The 21,618-nt window shown below is 47.2% G+C and overlaps 1 protein-coding gene across 1 annotated transcript; it reads right to left on the reverse strand.

Annotated features, from left to right (window-relative positions):
- Positions 1 to 2,705: 2,705 nt before the first annotated feature.
- On the reverse strand, positions 2,706 to 20,857 carry RARS2 (arginyl-tRNA synthetase 2, mitochondrial). The gene is made up of 20 exons (XM_078877188.1): positions 20,677 to 20,857; positions 18,401 to 18,477; positions 17,459 to 17,570; positions 16,618 to 16,704; positions 15,089 to 15,186; positions 14,659 to 14,714; positions 14,105 to 14,188; positions 13,412 to 13,488; positions 11,719 to 11,877; positions 10,742 to 10,848; positions 9,776 to 9,871; positions 8,837 to 8,897; positions 8,624 to 8,700; positions 7,348 to 7,472; positions 6,443 to 6,510; positions 6,218 to 6,327; positions 5,627 to 5,722; positions 4,482 to 4,556; positions 3,805 to 3,868; positions 2,706 to 2,857 (listed from the first exon to the last, which is right to left on the reverse strand). The coding sequence occupies exons 1-20, from the start codon at positions 20,710 to 20,712 to the stop codon at positions 2,771 to 2,773; spliced, it is 1,752 nt and encodes a 583-aa protein (XP_078733314.1). The 5' UTR covers positions 20,713 to 20,857; the 3' UTR covers positions 2,706 to 2,770.
- Between the last annotated feature and the right edge of the window lie 761 nt (positions 20,858 to 21,618).

Here is a 21,618-nt window from a genome sequence, read left to right on the forward strand (position 1 = left end):
TGGTGGGATTCCAAACCAATTGTGCGTTTGCTACGCTGCATTAAAAAAAAAAGTTTTAAGAAAATATTCTGCTGGATTTGAACCGAGGTATCTTCAAACAGGACACACAATCACTGCATTAGCCACTGTCGGCTTGGCAAGACTTACAGGAGCGGTGATATATATAACTGAGACTTAAATTGAAGTCCTGTTAAAGTCATATGCCAGTTGCACACGAGTCTCGGTATTAAGAGCGTACAAAGGTCTCAATAGAGGCGGGCCTCTGGTGGCTGAGCGGGCTGAGTGGGGTGTGTGGGGAATTGGAAAGTGTGTGGACATGGTGAGGCTGAGTCAAAAAGTTCAAACCCCACCTATTTTTTTTCTCAATATTATTCAATTACAAAATAGTAAAAAAAAAATTACATTGGTGGATTCGAACCTGTGTAAGCTTCTAACCTTCTAACTTTCTAATTCCACATACTCTCCACCCAGCCACCAGAGGCAATGCTTGATCTACTACAGTCTTTGTTTATATGACTTGTGACCTCCTCGGATACTAAGCAGACTTGTGAGCTTAACCAGAGCTCCGATGCTCTGTTATGAACCCGGCGGGGACACTGAGACCTCTCTCCAACACAGAATATGGTCTGTTCCCATCTACCTCAAATATTGTATTCATATACTGTGGTATATGAATACAAGCTAACTACCAGCCCATCCTCGAGACAGGGCGAATCTTTATACGAACTAAAATCCTTAATGAAGCTGCATTGGATGAGAGATGTGAAGCCTGATTTGAATTCGCCTTCCAACTTTTGACCTCATCACAAAATTAACAGACAACGGACACATCACAAGCGGATCCCCAGTACGTCACCGATTATAAATTACAGCCACCGTCGCAGGGACATCACTGGCAAACCAAACACATCACAGACGCGACATGAGAAATGTTCTTTGTTCAAACATGAGTTTATTAAACATTGCGAAGTTGTACATCTGTGGGATTTGATGAACGTCAATGTGTTGACGAGCGGTGCAAGTGGTGGCACAGTGGTTCGCACTGCAGCTATGAACCCAGCGACCAGTTTGATTCCTGGCCACTGCTAAGTTTCGAGATCGAAATCGACCCTGGGTGGGTGCAGATACTCCCTTCACCGACCTGCATGGACCAGCGTGGTGAAGTATGGTTAAATGACCCTAATGACCGACGTGGTGTGGTATAGAGGCTGTACAAGGGTGGTCTTCTGCCGTCGAAAGTGGCTGTGGTCCGCTGCTTTCCGTGCAGTGATCTCGTCTAATCACGAGGCAACTCGTAACCAAGGCAATAATGGCCCAGCCAAATTGGCATTCGGTCCCCCCACCCCCCCCAATTTTCGTAATCGATTTCCCTCTGGCCCAGCCAAATTGGGTGAAAGGACGGACTCTTCTGTAACACGCAGCCAGCTCAGACGGGTATACTCTCCCGAGACGGACAAAAAGGCACACCTCAGTCGTCTGGTTTCCACTGTGTGTCCTGTTGATCCTCTATTCATTGGTCTAAATATACTCAGTGTACTCCAAAACCCAGCAAGCGAAACTACAGAGCAAAAGACGACTAAAACGGGTTCATTCACCGTTCTAAAATGTGCATATGGATGTAACATTATTTGGGAAATTCCATTGCACACATTTCACAAAGGCGATCTGGATTGAATACCACAATCGTTTAGTGTATTTTTTTGTCGTTATTTATTTACTTACGAAACAGCCACAGTGCAGCTGATAATTTAATCGTGTGCGTGCCGGGGAGTGGAGATTTCAACACGATTCCAAAGTGTTCTCTCTCAACACCGGTGCATGTGGACAAGCCCTTACCAGAACGCTCTAGACAATTTAGATTTATTAAAGAACAGACCACGACTATCCACGTAAATTCCAACTACATGGAATTGTTAAAGAATATAATATACCTTTGCAATGTTCCATAGAAATACTATACACACATTCCATGACTTAAAAAAAAAAATTCTATAAAACTCAAAGGAATGCTTCATTATGACTAAATCATCAGAAAAATATTCAACCAGCATCAGTTCTGACAAGCCTGGTTCACGGATCAGTAACCACCGGGGCTTGCTACGTGTGGTAGGCGTGTGACTGCGAGGTATGACCAGGAGATGGCAGGGCTGAGTGTCACCCTCTAATATGCATGGACGGTTTGTCTCGGCTATTGGTTAAACATCCAAATGTTGGATCCTTATGAAGCAAGATAACAATGTTTGTCTTCCCATGGGTTTTTCTCCGGGGGCAGTTATTGCAGTGTGTGCAAGCTGTGTTTGTCGTTCTTCTGCTGGCTTCATTCGTCACGCACACGCAGCCAGTCTGGCCAAGAACTTCCCTGACAATTCGTGCGGACGCTCCGATTTGCCCCACTGCGCTGAATTCACAGGCAGGATTCCAACTCCTGTAGCCAGAAGTCCGAGTGCCTGAGCATCGCCACGTTTCTGCCACCGCCTCCCCATTTCTGGACATCTGTGAAACAAAGCTCGATAGCTCATCGAATTCCTCCAGCATAAATACATATTCTGACTCTGTATCAACATCCTCGACATTGCATCGAGTCGGCTGTTGCAGGTTGCCGCTCCCACACGGCCCTGTTGCGATCGCAGCCGCCTCAGTCTCCGCGAGTGACAGTAACCCCCCCCCCCCCACCGCCTTCACTGCGACAATCCCGTCTGCCCGCCCGCCGCCTGGCGATCGTCTTGAAGCTGTTGCCGCCCGGAGCTGCCGCAGGAGCCTAACGGCGCCGTCACATGCGGTCGACGGGGACGATGCCCAGCAGCCGCAGTCCACGGGCGAGGACGGAGCGCGCCGCCGCAAACAGGTGCAGCCTGGCCTGCGTCCCCCACGGCGACACGACAACAATGGCCGAGACTAAAACTAAACGAATTTTTGGTTTATTTTAACCAGGTGTAGGGCCCACCGAGCTCTTTTTCAGAAGCGACCTGGCTACAATGTGGCGGGGAAAATGTGGCGGGGAAAATGTGGGGTGAAAAATGTGGGGGGAAAAATGAGGAGGGGAAAATTCGGAGAGAAAAATGAGGAGGGCCCAGAGGAAATCCACGTGATCACGGGGAGAACATGCAAACTCCAAATAGACAGGTGTCAGGGTCGGGATCGAACCTACGACCTCCTGTATACCAGGTGAGGTAGTTAACATCTTGCCACCGTGGCGCCCCTCTTGCCACAGTTAAGACGAGCCTACCGACAAAGAACAATAAGGGTAGAGGTGTAGCCCTGCAATTGCTTTGCTCATGCCACATTGCTGGCGTAATTGAGTCATCCGAAGGGTAATCTTGGCTCCTCTTCCACGCTGGCAAGACGCCTTTGACGAAGTGGGAGCACCCGCGCTTTACCCGCAAACACGTCGGAGAGCCGTACAGCACAACTGCGAATACCGCTGCAGGAGCGAGTCATGACCATTATAGGTCGTCTTGGGACAAGTCCACGCGATGAAAATGTGCGGCCGAGATCCAGGCTGGTACAAAGCGTGTGACGTAGGCAAGGCCGGATTAAGGCACGGGGGCTTTAGGGGCTGCAGCCCAGAGGCCTCCACCAGCTGGAGGGGCCTCCAGAGATGAAGTGAAAAGTTATTTCAAATGTGAATGCTGAATTTTATTTGTTGTTAGCCTTGTAAAAATACAATTTTATTTTTCTTTAACTGTTTACCTTTTGAAAATATTACTGGGGGCCTCACAGTACCTGCAGCCCAGGGGCCTACACAATCTTAATCCGGCTCTGGGCATAGGGCTGCGTTGCTTTAACGGACTCAGGTTGGCTCACCTGGGCGAGGTCGGAGGGCATCCCCTTGACAGGAAGGTTCCGGTGAGCCACCGCTGCCAACCGACTGCCATGGGAAAACACAACTCGGTCAACGGCGCGCTTATACCACCCGCCAGGATGGTCCACTTTAACCAAGTGTTCTTTAAAGGTGCGGCGACGTATGGTGCAAAATAATTTCAACATACATGCGTACGACGACTGTGCAATGTGGACTATGCTGTAGATATGCCCTTAATATTCGTGCAGCCACCAGACCTCATTTCAGTCGGGATTGCCCCCTGAACGAATTGCCCATCTGGTGGGGACCTCGAACAATTTGTCATCCTTAATAAACAACAGCACCTTCTTCTCAGTCTATCTGGTTTGTGGGGGTTATTTGAGCATACTTCGCTAGGCTTTGTAAAGGCAGGGTCAAAGACCCGGGGGAATAGACGCATATTAGCCTTTACGTAATACGAATATAAATAAGCATATAATTGACATCCCACAAAATCGATTGTTACACAAACAATTCGATGCATACGAGTACAAGAATCAGATGACATTGAATGATATGATTCAGCTGCTGCTGCTGCCAATGACGTAGGGCTCGTTTTTATTCAACGCTCCGCATTATCGGCCCACCCAGGTGTAAAGCGAGCAGAGCCGGCAACCGGGCAACTGCGGACTTGCATCACCTGAGTGTGAAGAGGAACTGCACCAGCGGTCGGGGCTGCAGGTCGCACGCCGCCTCCTCCACCGCCTCGTCGTAGCTGCGGCCGCCATGCGCACGGACGCGCGCGGTCGTTATCAACATCCGGTGTCATTGGTGCCGAAAGTATTCGTCAAAAATAAGTTTCTTATTCTGATCACCGATGACCGAGCGGTGGTCCCCCGCACGTCCTATTAGCACGGTTGGCTACGTACGGTGCGAAAGAAGTTCTACATACAGACACGAATTGAAGGACCACAGGTTGTCATCGAGCAGACCAAGGGCTATGAGTGATGCTGCTGATGCCAATGACAGCCGCTGCTGATATTTTTTCAAGGCATGCCTTGACATTCCTTTTTTTCTGTTGCTTTTTGGTTCTCTCTCCACATTTGTTACTGCTCCCACACGTATCTCTCTTATCCGTTGAGCTCGGACTATCTCTCTCGTGGCCATAATACTGCCGCTTAATTGTTCAGGGCTTCGTGATTTTTTTGAAAGGCACTTTTGTAAAACGAATTCATGAACTTCTTATGACTAAGCTAAACAATGCTAACAATGGTGAGGTTACCACGAAGCCTCGGTTGAAGATATTTCCAATGGGAACTCTCAGCTGGCACTGCGTGGGGACCTGCGTTTCTGTGCGTGTGTAACCGCGCAATGTGTCTGTGTGTGTATACGTGTCGGCCAGTCATCTCAGTCAGTCGACCCATGGCACCTGGGTCTGCCCCGTGACCTCCTGCCAGCGGGCGTTCGACACTTTACGTGGCCTAAACGTGCACATAGCCTGGCACAAGCGCCGTGGTGATGTTACCGCCACTTAGTGGCGAATGGCAGTTGTTGTACGTGTCCATGTGTGTGTCCGTGCATGCGTGTGTCCATGCGTGTATCTGTGTGTGCGCGTCCATGCGTGTGTGGTGTGTGTCTGTGCGTGTGTGCGCGTCTGTGCATGTGTGTGTGTGCGTGTCTGTGCGTATCCGTGTGTGTGCGTCCATGCGTGCCAGTGCGCGCGTCTGTGCATGTGCGTGCCTGCGTCTCTGTGCGTGCTTGCGTCTCTGTGCGTGCCTGTGCGTGCCTGTGCGTGCCTGTGCGTGCGTGTCTGTGCGTGTCCATGTCTGTACATGCGCAAGCTACCGCATCAGGTGCTGCACCAGTGCTGGCGCGGGGCTCTCTTGCAGGTGGCTTGGACTGAACTCCTTTTCCAGCGCCACCCCACAGCTCCTCTCCAGACTACAGTCAATGAACAACGGTGGCACCCGTGCAAATGACCATGTGTTCGTTTGTATCAGCCCTTTAACTTGGTAGGAATTGGACGAGGTTTTCTCTATAAACAATTTCCCCCCCCCCCCATCCTTAGGAATGTGGAATTTCCACCAATGGTTCAAGGCTGTAAACATGAGATGAGCACCGCCCCCATGCTCATTTCAGCCAAAAACCACTTTGGCTGGCCTGACAATCGACTCTGGGGGTACCCACACTTTACCCCACCACACACGGCCAGCCGATCGAATAACTGATGTACCTATTTATAACGCCGGGTGAAGAGAGGCTGGGGCATTTAAGAACCTTGCCAATTCTTTCAACTGACACCGCGAGATCGTATCGAACCGGTGACCTCCACGCATGTCGCATATTAATCGAGGAATCCACACGATCTGTGCAAGTAGCGTAACGCAAGGGGCATGTTGCACATCCGCGGAAGCATGTGCTACGATAGTCACCCACCTGCAGAGACGCGCGTGTGTGTACTGCAGGAAGACACCCGTGTCGCCTCGGCTCTGCAGTACTCGGTCCCAGTCGAACCTGTAGCCTTTTTTGAGGTCACCCTGGAAGTCCTGACCAACGCAATGAGGCGAGCGGGGCTTCAGGTTGGAGCACGAGCGGCGGGTGTGTGTGTGTCCGTGCAGTGGCCAATGGCACGCAGCAGATGGAATTTGTGCAGGAGGGCACCTGAATAATGATGGCGGCAATACCGAGCTTCTCTGCCGTGCCCTCTGGGTCATCCAGCTCCTTGGTGGCTGTGAAGAATCAAATCGGAAACGTGGCCACTGCTTCGGCGAAGCTCGGTTCGAAAGGTCGCGTCGCGTGGGCACGAGTGTTGTCAACGGCAAGGCAGCTCTTGAGATTTTAAAAAACGTCAGTTAGGCTGTCATGAGGGGTTTACTCTTTATTGCAGTTGCCCGAGTACAGGCCTGAAGGCATGACGCAATACCCCTTTCCCATGGGCATCGCAGCAGAGCCAGTGTGGGGCCCTAACAATGCAGGCGTTTTTTTTCCACTGGCTATTTTGCCATAAAATGTAAAATTGGCCAGGAACTCAAGTATCATGTGATTCCACCATTGGAACCTCATTTGCCAGTAAAAAAATATGATAATTGGTTTTTTACCCTTCGATCTGGCAACAAAACTGACACCTTTTTTACAAGGAGTCATGTTTGCATAGACCACAATACCTGCAGTCATAATGCAAACAAAAAACATAACTCTGATGATGTATGCACTGTCCTTGAAGTTGATTGGTCCACACCCGAGACAGCTTTCCTTAGAGCCTAGTCTCACATGGGTTGGACCAGATGACGCCAAAGGCATACATCATCAGAGTTATATTTTTTGTTTGCATTATGACTGCAGGTATTGTGGTCTATGCAAACATGACTCCTTGTAAAAAAAGGTGTCAGTTTTGTTGTCAGATAGAAGGGTAAAAAACCAATTATCATATGTGATTGTTACAATGCTACCGTATTGCATGTTTCCCCGCAACACGGGGGAAATTGCCTAGTTCTCCGGAACACAGCGGGGGGGTTGGGGGGGGGGGGTTCAACAAGACGTGTGCGGTCTGCCTGCGCGGCACTCACTGGACGTGGAGTCCATGTTCTGCCTCATCCTGGCCTGGGCCTCGTCCAGCACGTCCTCAAGAAAGACGACGTCGCCCCTCCGCGTCTTCATGCCCTGCACCAGGCCAAAGCCCACGTGAACGCACCTGGCGGGGGCAGCCGCATTGTGATCAACATTCTACTCTTGCGTACGGTGGCAACACGTTCAGGACCTCAATGCCAACGTCGAGATCTGCTCGCCACGAGAGGGCTTCGGGAGAGAGTTTGTGTGTGGAGTTTTGCCGTCCCTCTATTGAAGGAGCGCAGGCTACAGTGGCTTACTTATATGGTCCATAGTCTGGGTTGCATGGCTTGTTTTTAAATGTCTATTCATGAAGATGTGTGCAGCGGCTGGCTGACAGCCAATGACAATCCACTGCTGGATGAAGGCATTCCTCCAAGCCACCTCCTCAAATTGTAAAATGGTCGTGGGTCCTGCTTTGGTGGCCGGGTGGCTGCTCAGAGTACAGAGCATTGAGGTGGCATCGCCGAGTTCCTAGGTTTGAATAAAGGCTGCCACCAGTGATTAAACTGGGTTCTCAAGTACAGCACGTTGATGATCTCAGCCAGCTCACCAATGACTGCACAAAATTAACCAATCACATTCAATTTTACTATCTGTGCTTAATTTGGCCAAATTCCAGCTCTGAGGATTTAAATAAACATTAGTTTCACCGTCATGCTACGACCGTCGCTCTCTGCAGCAGTGAAGGTAAAAAAGTGGTGCCCCCTGCCATGTAGACCAGAGGTCGCTTGCAGGCACCTCAAATTTGAGAAAATTCGCAATGTCCCCAAACTGTGCTGTTAAATTTCGATTTAAAGCTTTCGTGACTGCAGGGATTCATCTTCTTGGTTCTTTCGGTAAAGTCACGTAGAAGGGAAATAATAAAATTATAAAAATAAAACATAATAAAATAATTCTCACGACGTTTCGGCCACAACGCAAGCAGCCGTCCTCAGATGAAGAACAGGTCTGTCGGGAAGACAGCGTCTGAATGAAACACCCTAGGCTTGGAGCGTATATTTAAGCTGGGTTGGAGGGGGAAGAGCGTCTTGACAAAATAATTTGCATATCAAGAGGAATTTTGCATATTTATGGGAAATGCAGATATGGGATTAGTACTACTTGTGAAATGCGTAGGAGGTGGGCGGGGGGTTTTCAAAGTCATATTATGCCCGTGCATTATGCAGGATTAGCAGCATCAAAGGGAGGGGATAGGGGTAGCATTCATAATAATGTGCTGTTAAAGTTCCCTACCGATCCGTCCAGCCATTTCCCATGAGCCTCAGGGTCTCGAACACCTGGCGGAAGTGTCCCTCCTGCCCTTTGTCCGTCTGCACGAGACACGAGCGGGCAGACACAGCGTGGGAATTAACTCCGTGCCTCGAGGCACACACGTCTATAGCCGAGCGCACAAACACCTGCACAAGCGTGGGCAAGGGAGCACGAGGGGGAGGCGAGTCCACTCACCACGTAGATCATTTTGTCGAAGCAATAGCGATCCATGCGGTCAACGGCGGCCGCTATGTCCCTGTATTGGTTAGAATGAGCGCACAACACAAGGGAGACACGTATGCCTCTCAACGCTCAACGCGTATGCCTCTCAACGCTTGCGCACTGCTCAAGCGTTCTGTACCACAGGGGTGTGTGCAACCTTTCCCTTACTGACTTGCCTGTAGCGTATTCTTAGGTTTTTTCGGTAAAGTCACGTAGGTAAAAAATTAATAAAAGTAAAATAAAATAAAAATCACGACGCGATTTTAATTAAAACATTTTACCTACGTGACTTTACCGAAAAAACCTAAGAATATGAATCCTTGCAGTCACGAAAGCTGCAAATCTAGAATGCCTATTCTCAGGTTTTTTCGGTAAAGTCACGTAGGTAAAACATTAAAAGTAATGAAAGTAAAATAAAACAAAACAAAAATAAAAATAAAATTCACGACGTTTCGGAGGCAACACAAGTCTCCGTCATCAGGTGGGACCGTCACAGCCAGATTAGCTGCATCAAGTGAAGCAATGATTCAAAATGTAATCCCTTATAAGCAAGTTGCCTGTACCGTGTTTGCCTTGCATGATTTGTTTTACTGGTTGACAGTGTTCACTGCAGAACACAACTGTTCGTAAGGTCTGTGGGTGTTGCCAGCCGTACAAAAACAAATGTTTCTCACAAGTATAATTTAATTAATATATCAAATGCCTAACAATCAATATTGATCAATGAATGAATGCATTAATGGTGTTGCTCCAGACTGTGTCTCTATAGTACAAGCTGGTGTCACTACATGCTGTCTCTTATATATCGTTTTATAAAATACGGCGTACGTCTCTGTAGGGTAAGCAACACCACTTTGCACGACATCCCCACTGCCCCACCACCCCATTGTCCCACCGCCCTGCTCCACACACCTGGTCAGGTAGAGGGAGGAGCCGTCGCTTCGCGTGAGCGTGGCGAGTGAGGTCATGTCACGTCCCGGCGAGAGATCCACCACCCCCGTGCCTTGCCTGGGGACACACACGGATACTCACGCATTCCTCCTTGGCGCAACTCGACAACATCGATGCCGAGTCACTTTAACTTTTAATCCCCTGCGCAACCGAGCCACAGTGGGGTTAGGCCAAGCCGCCCAGTAAGCGCCAGGGCTGTACATGCGATCAACGAGTCCAGACGCACGTAGACGCCGCGATGATGCCATCTCCTCGCAGTCGACCGACATCACACGCAATGAGCGAGTCAATGCGGTGACGCTGTGTACTGCACTGACGTCACATTAGCCCTGCCTATGGCCCTGCTTGAGCACGGTCTTGTCAGCCTAACATAACATATCATGGCTCTGTCACGGCAAACAGCCAGTGGAAAACCATCCGTACCGTGAGGGCCCTGTGTTTGCTCAGCTCGGATGTGTGAGTGGAAAAGGGGTATAAAAACCTGGTCGCCCGGATGCCACTTTACGATAGAAGGCCACTGTGTGTGTCTGTGTGTGTGTGTACTGTCATAAAAAACAAAGATCTTTGCTTTTTCTATGCTGTTGTCTCACCTATGAAAGCCGGCACGGCACAAGAAGGGGTGGGAGGCCAGCACCACGCCTGGCTGCCTTTGTCTCCCCAGTGGCGATCTTTACATACCGTTCCAGGCACTCATTTGAGGCCGAGTCAACCTAGGAGAGGCCCAGGACCGGTTCAGACAACCGTCATTGGTGTTGACCATGAGCGGGAATCAAACCCGGGTCGTCGGGTTCATAGCGCAGCACGCTAACCACTATGCCACTGCCCCCCCATAACCCTTCATAGGTGCTCGCTAACAGCACTTGCTCCTACAGCCTATTTTAACGCTATACGGGGGGATATTTTTATTTCTCTTTGCTGCCGTCTTACTCGGTTGTTGTGAAGAGGCCCAGTTCCTTCAGCCGTGACACCACGTCCTGGGCCTTGTCCCTGTAGAGGGACTCACCTGAGTACTCGTCAAACCGCACTGCGAGCCGCTTGGGACGGGAGCATTGAGAGCAAGACGACAAAAAACACGGGGACGTTCACACGAGAGCTTGTCTGGAAAGTGAAAAGCTTGACAAATAAAAACTTTCTTCAAGATAAAAAAAAGCCATTGCGACATCATAAAAGTAATAATAGAAATGAAATAAAATAATAAATCACGACGTTTCGGAGGCAACACAAGTCTCTAAGAGTATGAATCCTTGCAGTCACGAAAGCTTCAAATCTAGAATTAACATCATAAAAACTGAGTGATATGTTGACATTGTCATGGCCTGTTTCTGTCAAACTTTCCTATTTTGTCAAACTATGCCTCTCGAAGAAGTGGGGTTGGTGGAACATGGCCTATCTTGTCCTGTGCAACTCACAAACCAGTTGGTCCAATTTTTTTTGTTCCATCACTGCAAGCATCATAGCCACATGCAGCAAAGGGATTCTTTCTAGATTTGAAGCTTTCGTGACTGCAAGGATTCATACTCTTAGGTTTTTTTTCGATAAAGTCACGTAGGTAAAAAATAAAATTTTAAGTTAATAAAAGTAATAATGGAAATAAAATAAAATAATAAATCATGACGTTTCAGAGGCAACACAAGTCTCCGTCATCAGGTGGGATCGTCACAGGTAAAATTACTGCATCAAGTGAGGAAAATTCCAAAAAACCAGCCCTTAAATACAGGCATTTGACGTTATCCCCCTAATATTTACAATTTTGCAAAGAACAAAGTGGTCACATCGCCCCAGTGCAGGCCTCTTCTAAAAAACAGCCTTGACACTCAGCAAGGCCATTTCTACGTAGAGAACACGACTGCCTACCCCATCTGGCTCACTCTGATATGATCCTCATGCGTGCTGCGGGTCCGTACCTGGTACGTCATGCTGTAATTCTCCACGCTGAGCGCACGGAATTTCCGCCACAGAGACAGCGCCTCGTCTCCGCCGTCCTCCAGGCTCCGCAAGAAGCTTCGAGCTTCCTGTGCCAGCGCCGGGTCGTCCTTGGCTGCGCGGTTCGCTTGCACGTACACCTGGCAGGGCGAGGCGTTTAAGGCAACAGTCAACAATTCAGCGTCCTTTCATGCAATGTAAAACACGAGGCACAAAACTAATCTTCTTGGTTCTTTCGGTAAAGTCACGTCGAAGGGAAATAATAAAATAATAAAAATAAAACATAATAAAATACAATTCTCACGACGTTTCGGCCACAACGCAAGCAGCCGTCCTCAGGTGAAGACCAGGTCGCTGTCTCCCTGAGGACGGCTGCTTACGTTGTGGCCGAAACGTCGTGAGAATTATTTTATTATGTTTTATTTTTATTATTTTATTACTTCCCTTCTACGTGACTTTACCGAAAGAACCAAGAAGATGAATCCCTGCAGTCACGAAAGCTTTAAATCGACACAAAACTAAATTATTTATTATTTTGCCAGTTAAGACCGACTCTTTTCAGAAGGGACATGGACACAAATGATCGCTCAACAAAGTGGCTTATTGTGTGGAAATTTACAGCAACTGCATACTCTAAACGCGTGTTTCTTAACGTGGAGGGAAAAACTGGAGAACCGAGAGAAAAATCCACACGGCCACGGGGAGAGACACGCAAACTCCAAATATACAAGTGTCAGGGTCGGAATCGAACTCACGACCTGTATACCAGGCGAGAGATAGTTAACATCTCAAGATGCCCTGGAGTGTTGCATATAGATTGTGGTGTCCTAGACCAGAGGTTGGGGAACCCTTTGCTTAAAGTGCTTAACTAGGTATTAATTCTAGATTTGAAGCTTTCGTGACTGCAAGGATTCAAACTCTTAGTTTTTTTCGGTAAAGTCACGTAGGTAGTAAAAAATGAAATTAAAATTAATAATAATAAAATAATAATAAATCCCTGATGACGGAGACTTGTGTTGCCTCCGAAACGTCGTGATTTTTTTATTATTTTATTTTTTATTAATTTCATTTTTTACCTACGTGCTGAACTAGGCTTTGGCGAACCATGTGTTTAAACGCGCATGAGCGTTATTCAATGAAAGACGCTTAACCGCACCAATGCGATGCCTGTAGCTGCTTTCTTCGCACCAGCACATTGGTGTCAGGCTGCAGTTCTGAAGTAGACAAGCGGCTCAGATTCGTTTGTGGGCCATTTCGCGGGCTTTATGAATATGCAGCTTTCGCGATTGAAAGTTTCAAGAAACTTCGGAGCTCAGATTAGCACGGTTGGCTACGTAAGGTGCGAAAGAAGTTCAACATACGTGCGTAAAAGTATGGCCCGCAGGAGGTAGGATCCCCAGACCTCTACTAGATTATCCAAGATCTATTCATGAGCGAATAAGGATTCATTAGTGACGATTATAAGCTGAGGACTGCAGTAGTGTTAGCCACCATTAGATAATGATGGTGATTTTACCACCGACCTCAAATGAGATACGTTAACCTTGATCAAAGTCAGCTGCTCCCTTTATAACGTGCCTGCATTGTTTTATTGCATTGCCCTGTCTGCTGGTCACCTTGACTATAAAGCAGAGCTCGAGTTATTATGATGATGATGATAAGGTGAAGGTTCACCTCAAACAGGTGCTGAATAGGGTTTCTCTCCAGGTGTTCCGTGGAGCCGAAACGCTGAAACCCAGCTCCCAGCATGCCTGGCAAATTGTTGAAATACAGAAAACAAATTAGGCCGAGATGTGTTTTTTTTTACTTGCATGCATTAAAAAAAACAATACTCCCCTCATACTCTTAGGTTTTTTCGGTGTATTTGGATTGTCAACCAACACTGGGAAAAACAACATGTGCACCTATTGTTTTCTTTTAGCCCCGCCCCCCCCCCAACACGTTCCTTTCATTGGCTACCACATTCAGATAAGCCCCTCCCCCCTCCTCAACTTGTATTTAAGAGCTTGTCTCTTGGAATTTTGCCTCACTTGATACAGTAAATTTAGCTGTGACGGTCCCACCTGATGACGGAGAATTCTGTTGCCTCCGAAACGTCGTGATTTATAATTTTATTTCTATTATTATAATTAGTATTATTTATTTTTACCTACGTGACTTTACCGAAAAAAACCTAAGAGTATGAATCCTTGCAGTCACGAAAGCTTCAAATCTAGAATTAATACTCCCCTCAATAGAAAGAAGATTCGGAGACTTTTCGCAATGTCATTGTGTACATGCAGCAGGCCTTTTGTCAAGCCATTGCAGGATGAGGGCAACCCTTCATGTATCGTGTCATGAAAAATCATATCGAGAGAGCGAACCTACCGAACTGCATGCCCCAGTCACCCAGGTAGTTCATACGGATGATGTCGTGCCGCAGGAAGTCATGCAGATTCGCAAGGAAATTTCCTGTGGGAAGAGACGTATGTGTGTAGAACTTATTTCGCTCCGTACGTAGCCAACCGTCCTATTCGGAGGTGCGGGGGGAAGGACAGCAAACTAAACCCAAAAAGCATTTATAAAGACGTGAGCTTAAAATTTTGATATAAATGTGCATAGCTCCAGTGGCTTCCTAATATCAGAAGGGAGAGCATTCCAAACGGCCGCAGAAGCGAATCTGAAAGCGTCCGATGCAGTGATCGTCTTTGTTCGATGGTTAGCCGAAAGCCACTGCAAGGATGACCGGAGTTTGCGTGATGGTTTATATTCCTTGAAGAGATCAGCAAGATGTGAGCACATGGAGGCAGCGTTGCATCATCGATGTAACGACACGCGTCCCCCCCCCACCACAGATCATGAGAGTTTACAACGGCAACAGCAGCACAGAGATTAAACACCAATCACACGTTCATCAGTTAACCTTCGGTGCAGGCGCTTACCAATGATGGTGGACCGCAAGTGCCCAGCGTGGAACTTCTTAGCGATGTTAGGCGAGCTGCAGATGAAAACATCCAAACGAATTCCTTTTAGAGACCCTTAATTAATGTAAGTTTGCACGCTGGGCTTGCAATGCAGACGTCGCACGGCAGTTGAAAAATGCCCCCATCTGTCCACACTACAGTAAAAATTGGTAAACCACAGTTAGTCTACCATCGGAAAATCGTGCGTGGTGGAGTAAGCTGTGGGTATTCCCATCTCTTCCAAGATGTTTGGCCACCAGGAAGAGTAGGCCCAATACCCTATGGAGGGGCTCTGTAGAGCTTCCCTCTAGTGGAGGCCCTCCCACCAGCAGTAATGTGAACAAGTAATTGCAGGGCTGCACCTTTTGCCATCAACCTTACTGACGTCAGGAGCAGTGAAATTTCTCACCTGTACTCGACGATGATTCTTTCCCTGGGGAGGCCAGAGAACAGCTCGCTTGTGGCTCCGAAACACTCTCCATCCTCCTCCACTCTGCGCAGCACAGTCTGGTAAACAGGATCGGCGATACAACAGAGCGTAAACAGGGGGCATGGGAATTACTCTATGTACGTACGATGCAACTTCTTTCGCACCGTACGTGGCCAACCGTGCTACTCGGTTGGCTCCCGTCTAAACTTTAATCAATGCCTTGCGACTGATAGGAAGTGTGAATTGAGCTGTAACATATCATGGGGCCTCCTTTGCCAGTAGCAGCATATGAGAATAGGTTTTCCCCTTTTTTCTGGCAACAAAACAGGTGTTGAGATGTTAAAACACCAAACTGAAACCTTTTACAAGGAATCATGTCTGCATTAACCATAATAGTAATGAGAGCTCGGGGTGAGCAACTACATCATACTCTGATATTACTTGTTTTTGTGCTGTACGCCTTTTGGCATCCTCTAGTCTAACGCCGTTTAGGGACTCGGCTCAAAAGGAAGTTGTCTCTGGTATGGACCAATCAGTTTCAAAGACAATGCATATTACCAGAGTATGTTTTACTGGTAGGAACCTCCTGGTTACACCATCCCACAGGGGATTATTGTGTCCGTCCGTCGTGCATCGAAAAATGGGTGGGGCTGGGTGGGGAGGGGCTGGGTGGGGAGGGTGGGGCTGGGTAGGGGGTGTGAGGGGTGGGGCTGAGTCGGGAGTGGCTGTTCACCCCGTGGTGCCCTTATAATACTCAACGTTTAACCTACTCACGCCGGCTTGTGCCTGCCCTCACAGTCGTGCATATATGCGGAATACACCACGCCGCCATTGACCCTGGCCATTGACCGAGCAACCCAACGTTCCTACCAGCTCCCTCCGCAGGAATGTGTTTTGTTTGCATTCTGACCACAAGTATTGTGGTTAATGCAGACATGATTCCTTATAAAAGGTTTCAATTTGGTGTTTTAACATCTCAACACCTGTTTTGTTGCCAGACAAAAAGGGGAAAACCTATTCTCATATGTACGTAAAATAAATAAATACTTTATTAAAGGATCTATATTTTGATACTGGCAAGAAAGGTCCCGTATAGGAGTGAGATGGATTGTGGAATCGCAGGATCATGACGGATGGTGATGCCATGGGGAGGGCTGCGGTAGAAAGACCATGGCCCACGATGACAATGATCACCATACTCTTTGGTTTTTTCGGTAAGGTCACGTAGGTAAAAAATAAAATTAAAATCTCAGTAAATTTACAAAATTACTGTATCTCAGTAATTTTACAGTAATTTAACTGTGACGGTGCCACCTGAAGACGGAAGCTTGTGTTGCCTCCGAAACGTCATGATTTTATTTATTTTTATTTTCTTTTTTACCTACGTGACTTTACCGAAAAAACCAAAGAGTATGGACCCTTGCAGTCACGAAAACTTCAAATCTAGAATAGATGATCATCATCACAATACAGATGGCGTAGAAGCTTGGAGGTTGGGGTGCCCTCACCGACGTCAGCAGGGCTCGATCCACGGTGAACCCAAGCAGGCCTTGCCTCTGTACTCCCACCGCCCTCACCACAGAGTCGCATGGCACCTGCAAGGAGAGGTCATCAGTGCACGCACTCGCCCTACACGTGGACACATTATCATTGTGTTTTGCGGCTTCCTAAAGTCTATTTGTTTTTTTACATTTGGAACAATTTTCTCCATGGCCTCTGCTTGTAAAAATTAAGTCACTTTCCTTTTCAGAATTTACACAATATTTTTTGTAGACTTAAAATGTTTAAGTGCAATAATTCACCCTTACTTCGCCTTATTCGATTTTTGTTAAACTATTATCAAAAATAGTCTAAACTGTGAAATGTACTGTTTTTAAACGTTTTGCGCACTTAAAATGTCTTGTTGCCCTTGCAAAAGAGGACATTTTCACGTGCCTCAACGTAAGAAGGGAATTATCCCAAATAAAATGAGGTAACAACCCTAAAACACATCGGAGAGTTACACACGACAAACGCAAAAACCTTAAATCATTTCCTATTTTGATGATACATGCAATGCATCATGCTTGCAAGAACAAAATGCTGCAAACACGCCAAACAACACAGCAATGATAACACAAACAAGACAGTAAAAACGAAAATATATTTCGAATCGAATCGCGACTCCGTAATTGTGACAATTTGTGGAATCTGCAGGATTAGGTGCCACATTAAACGCCTCTGTATAAAAGTGTGTTGTTAATTACTCGTTATCAGCCCTGGCAAATGCGCGCGAGTGCGATATGAGCCTCATCGTGTGCAGACAGCATTAAGGGGGGCGGGGGGGCTGGGCATGCTCCTACATCGCACCTTGCGTGCCAAACTCTGGGCCTCGGCGTCCACGTCGACGACTGGACCGAGGAGGCCCCCGTCCGCCAGCGCCCGCACGGACACTTGTAAATGAGCGCGGTCCCCGGACAAACTGCGGGCACGGAGGAGTCGAGGCTGAGTGACACGAGGCAAAGCACGGATACCAGAGCTAGTGGGGTGGGGGATTGAAATGGAAAATATTAAACGCAATTGCTCACCACCCCTTTGTCAATCCGGAATGAAGGTTTCCAGGTACAGGAATGTGGGAATTCCACTTGATGGGAAGACGGTGGCTTATTAATTCAAAGGGGCACCACAACACTACTCGTTCTCTTGTCAATTCCCAGAGTTAGAGTTGTGCACACGTACAGACATTTTGTCAATCCATCGCTGGATGAGAGCGTCTCTACGCCGTGCGGGTCATGGGATTGTTTGACCATACTTGACCACCCTTGTCGGTATGAGTTGGTGTAGGGTGGCCTAAATACCGATTCAGATACCACTCGCCATGAACGTTAACTGTGGCCGGGCATCAAACTCAGTGCAGTGCACAGACTGGGTGCCACTTCCACCCTCTCTCTCCGTAATACACAAAGGGAAACACGCAGTGCTGGATTATCCTAGTAGCAAAAGATTCATATGCTACAGTCCCCGCACTTTCAAGGGTCCCGCGCTAAATGCTTTCAAGCTATCAATTCCGGTTCGGTGATTCTGCACTTGCTCTATTACTATAGTACTATACTGCCTTCAACTTTTATGAACGACTGGGTGTTTAAGGTTAGCGATGTCGTATTATCTGGCTGTATAGCAAATAAAAAAATACAATTACTTTAATATACAAGTAAAAAAAATGTGTTTTAATATATCTTATTTATTTAGGGCCCCTTTATAACATATGCTACAGGCCCTGCACTAGCTTAATCCGGCACTGCCAATACGTACTCCTCTTGCTTGGTGACTGGAACCACTCGCACCAGCGGAACCAGTGCCTCTTCATCTGCGGCCAGCACTCGCGAAAGCTGCGCGCAAAGACAACGCAATGCGAGACTCGTTGTCAGCGAACACCGCCAAGTCTCCAAAACCACTTTCTCGTCACAACCCACTGCTGTCTTGGTGACGGCTGCACGCCGGTTCAGCTTTGGTTGAGAAGACGTGGGAGCAATCGGCGGACAAAACCAATGGATTTCGATTTAAAGCTTTCGTGACTGCAGGGATTAATCTTCTTGGTTCTTTCGGTAAAGTCACGGCTGCTTGCGTTGTGGCCGAAACGTCGTGAGAATAATGTTATTATGTTTTATTTTTATTATTTTATTATTTCCCTTCTACGTGACTTTACTGAAAGAAACAAAAAGAAAACCAATGGAATTGTTCCGCACTGGCCTCGCATGCCCAAGCACGCCAGCCCCGCCGGCAATCAATGGCCAACCTGTTTGTGCGTGGCGGTCACCATCAGCGTCGCCAACGTAGCCAGGCTCAAACAACGCCTGCTTAGCTTTAGAAGTTTGGGGGGTGTGTATTCTGGGTGATTTGGTCATTGGTAACCAATTTTCTTGGTTCTTTCGGTAAAGTCACGTACAAGGGAAACAATAAAATAATGAAAATATAAAACAATAAAATTCTCACGACGTTTCGACTGCAACACAAGCAATCATCATCAGGTGTGAAATCCACAGCAAGAACATTTGAAAAAAGTGGCGTTTTTTTCTTGCTGTTTTTCACACCTGATGATGATTGCTTGTGTTGCAGTCGAAACTTCGTGAGATTTTTATTGTTTTATATCTTTCATTATTTTATTGTTTCCCTTCTACGTGACTTTACCGAAAAAACCAAGAATATGAATCCCTGCAGTCACGAAAGCTTTAAATCAAAACCTTCCCAAGGTTATGTTTGAGAATAATATTGTGTTTAGTTTTTACTTTCCCCGCACGTACGGTGCAAGAGAAATTGAACGTACATGGATAAACCCACACGGATTGTGGCCGAAATCGTGAAATCTCGGGAAGCTGAGCAGGGTTGAGAAGACCATTCATCAAGGGTTCATACTCTTAGGTTTTTTCGGTAAAGTCACGTAGGTAAAAAAATAATAGATAATAATAGAAATAAAATAATAAATCACGACGTTTCGGAGGCAACACAAGTCTCCGTCATCAGGTTGGACCGTCACAGCTAAAATTACTGTATCAAGTGACGGTCCCACCTGATGACGGACGCTTGTGTGTTGTGCCCGAAACGTCGTTAATTTTTTTATTTTCTACCGACGTGACTTTACCGAAAGAACCAAAGAGAATGGATTCCTGCAGTCACGTAAGCTTCAAATCAAGACTTCAGTAAACTACATTTTGATTTAAAGCTTCAGTAAACTACTTTGTGGGGATTCTAGATTTGAAGCTTTCGTGACTGCAAGGATTCATACTCTTAGGTTATTTCGGTAAAGTCACGTAGGTGAAAAATAATAATGAAATAAAATAAAAATAAATGCAAATAACTAAATTAAATCACGTTTCGGAAGCAACACAAGCCTCCGTCATCAGGTGTAACTGCTCCAATATAATTACTGTAGCGTGTGAAGAGAACTATTCAAGACACGTGTTTATATAGGGTGCTGGGCAGGGAGGAGTCAATGAGTCGGGGTGGGGAGATAACCATCTCGGTGCTTGTACTCGACAAGTAAAATGCTTGTACACTGCATGTACGGTGTTTGAACACTACAAGGTGCTTGTACACTACAAGGTGCTTGTACACTACTTTGTGGGGAGCGGTTATCGCGCTGCGCTACGAACCCGGCGACCCGAGTTCGATTCCCGCTCACGGCCAACACCTAGGTCGACTCAGCCTCAAACGAGTGCCGAGTGCGATGCGTAAACGGGACAAAGGCGGCCGGGCGTGGTGCTGCCGTACCGCCCTTCACATGTGCTCGTCGTTGACAGCAGTTGCCCCAACAGTTTGGTAAAGGCTACGTGGGGATCTTTATCTCTGTACAGTTCTACGTTGTGGGTGCTATATTTGCTGCCCGCCTTCACCAACCGGTAGTGACCACCGTCAAGTATACTGTGGTTAAATACCTCGCACGGCGTGAGCAGCCTCTCACAAGGCAGTCGGTTGACAATCAAGGGCTTTATGTACACACACGAGTTGACGAATCAACACTTGCGTTGTGTAGCCGCGTGTGCGCTGTCTACTGTGTAACGCGGTTAATGTAACGTCAGCAAAGCTCCCACCTGGCGAGCCACTGCCCTGCGGAACACGCACGCCATGTCGAGGGTGGTGGGGGGCCTTCAAGTTCACCGCGGCGACGTTAATTGGCGAAGATATTGCGACATTCAGGAGCCCCAGAGGACGCACTGCGCCCCACGTGTTGCTGCTACTGCAGCACGCACAGTGAGTGGTCAGCTCATGTGTTCTGTACAGTGCGACAGTATCGATTCCCTTGTCGATTCACTTGTCAATTCCTCGCAAACCGATTCATACTTAGCGTTTGCTGGAATCGATTTTCATTAAAGCGTGTTTTTTTTTTAAACGTATTTTTTTATATTTTTTTATTTTTGCACAAGTTAAACCGTCATCGATCTTGATTTGAAGCTTTCTTTGGTTCTTTTGGTAAAGTCACGTAGGTATATAAAACACATTTTTCTTGTTGTGGTTTTCCCACCTGATGACGATTGCTTGTGTTGCAATCGAAACGTCGTGATTTATTTGATTTTATACCGACTTTACCGAAAGAACCAAAGAGTACCGTCATCGATGATGTTGACTAACCAATATGGAAGCGTGACGTCATCGATGTTGACTAACCAATCTGAAAGCGTGACGTCATCAATGTTGACTAACCAATCTGGAAGCGTGACGTCATTGATAGTTGCGAACCGATCTAGAAGCGGACGTCATCCATGTTTACTAACAATCTGGAAGCGGATCGTCATCGATGTTTGCTAACCAATCAGAAAGCGTGACGTCATCAATGTTTGCTTACCAATTTGAAAGTGTGACGTCATCGATGTTTGCTAACCGAGCTAGAAGCGTGACGTCATCGCCAGTTTGGCAGTAGCACCGCCCGAGTGTCAACTCCTTCCGCAATCCATGGTATCGATCCCATCAGGAATTAATTAAAAAATTGTTACCACATTGATACCTCACCATGCATCGATCACAGAGATCATATT

This window comes from Lampetra fluviatilis, chromosome 47, assembly GCF_964198595.1.
Source record: "Lampetra fluviatilis chromosome 47, kcLamFluv1.1, whole genome shotgun sequence".
In the NCBI taxonomy this organism is placed as follows: Eukaryota; Metazoa; Chordata; class Hyperoartia; order Petromyzontiformes; family Petromyzontidae; genus Lampetra; species Lampetra fluviatilis.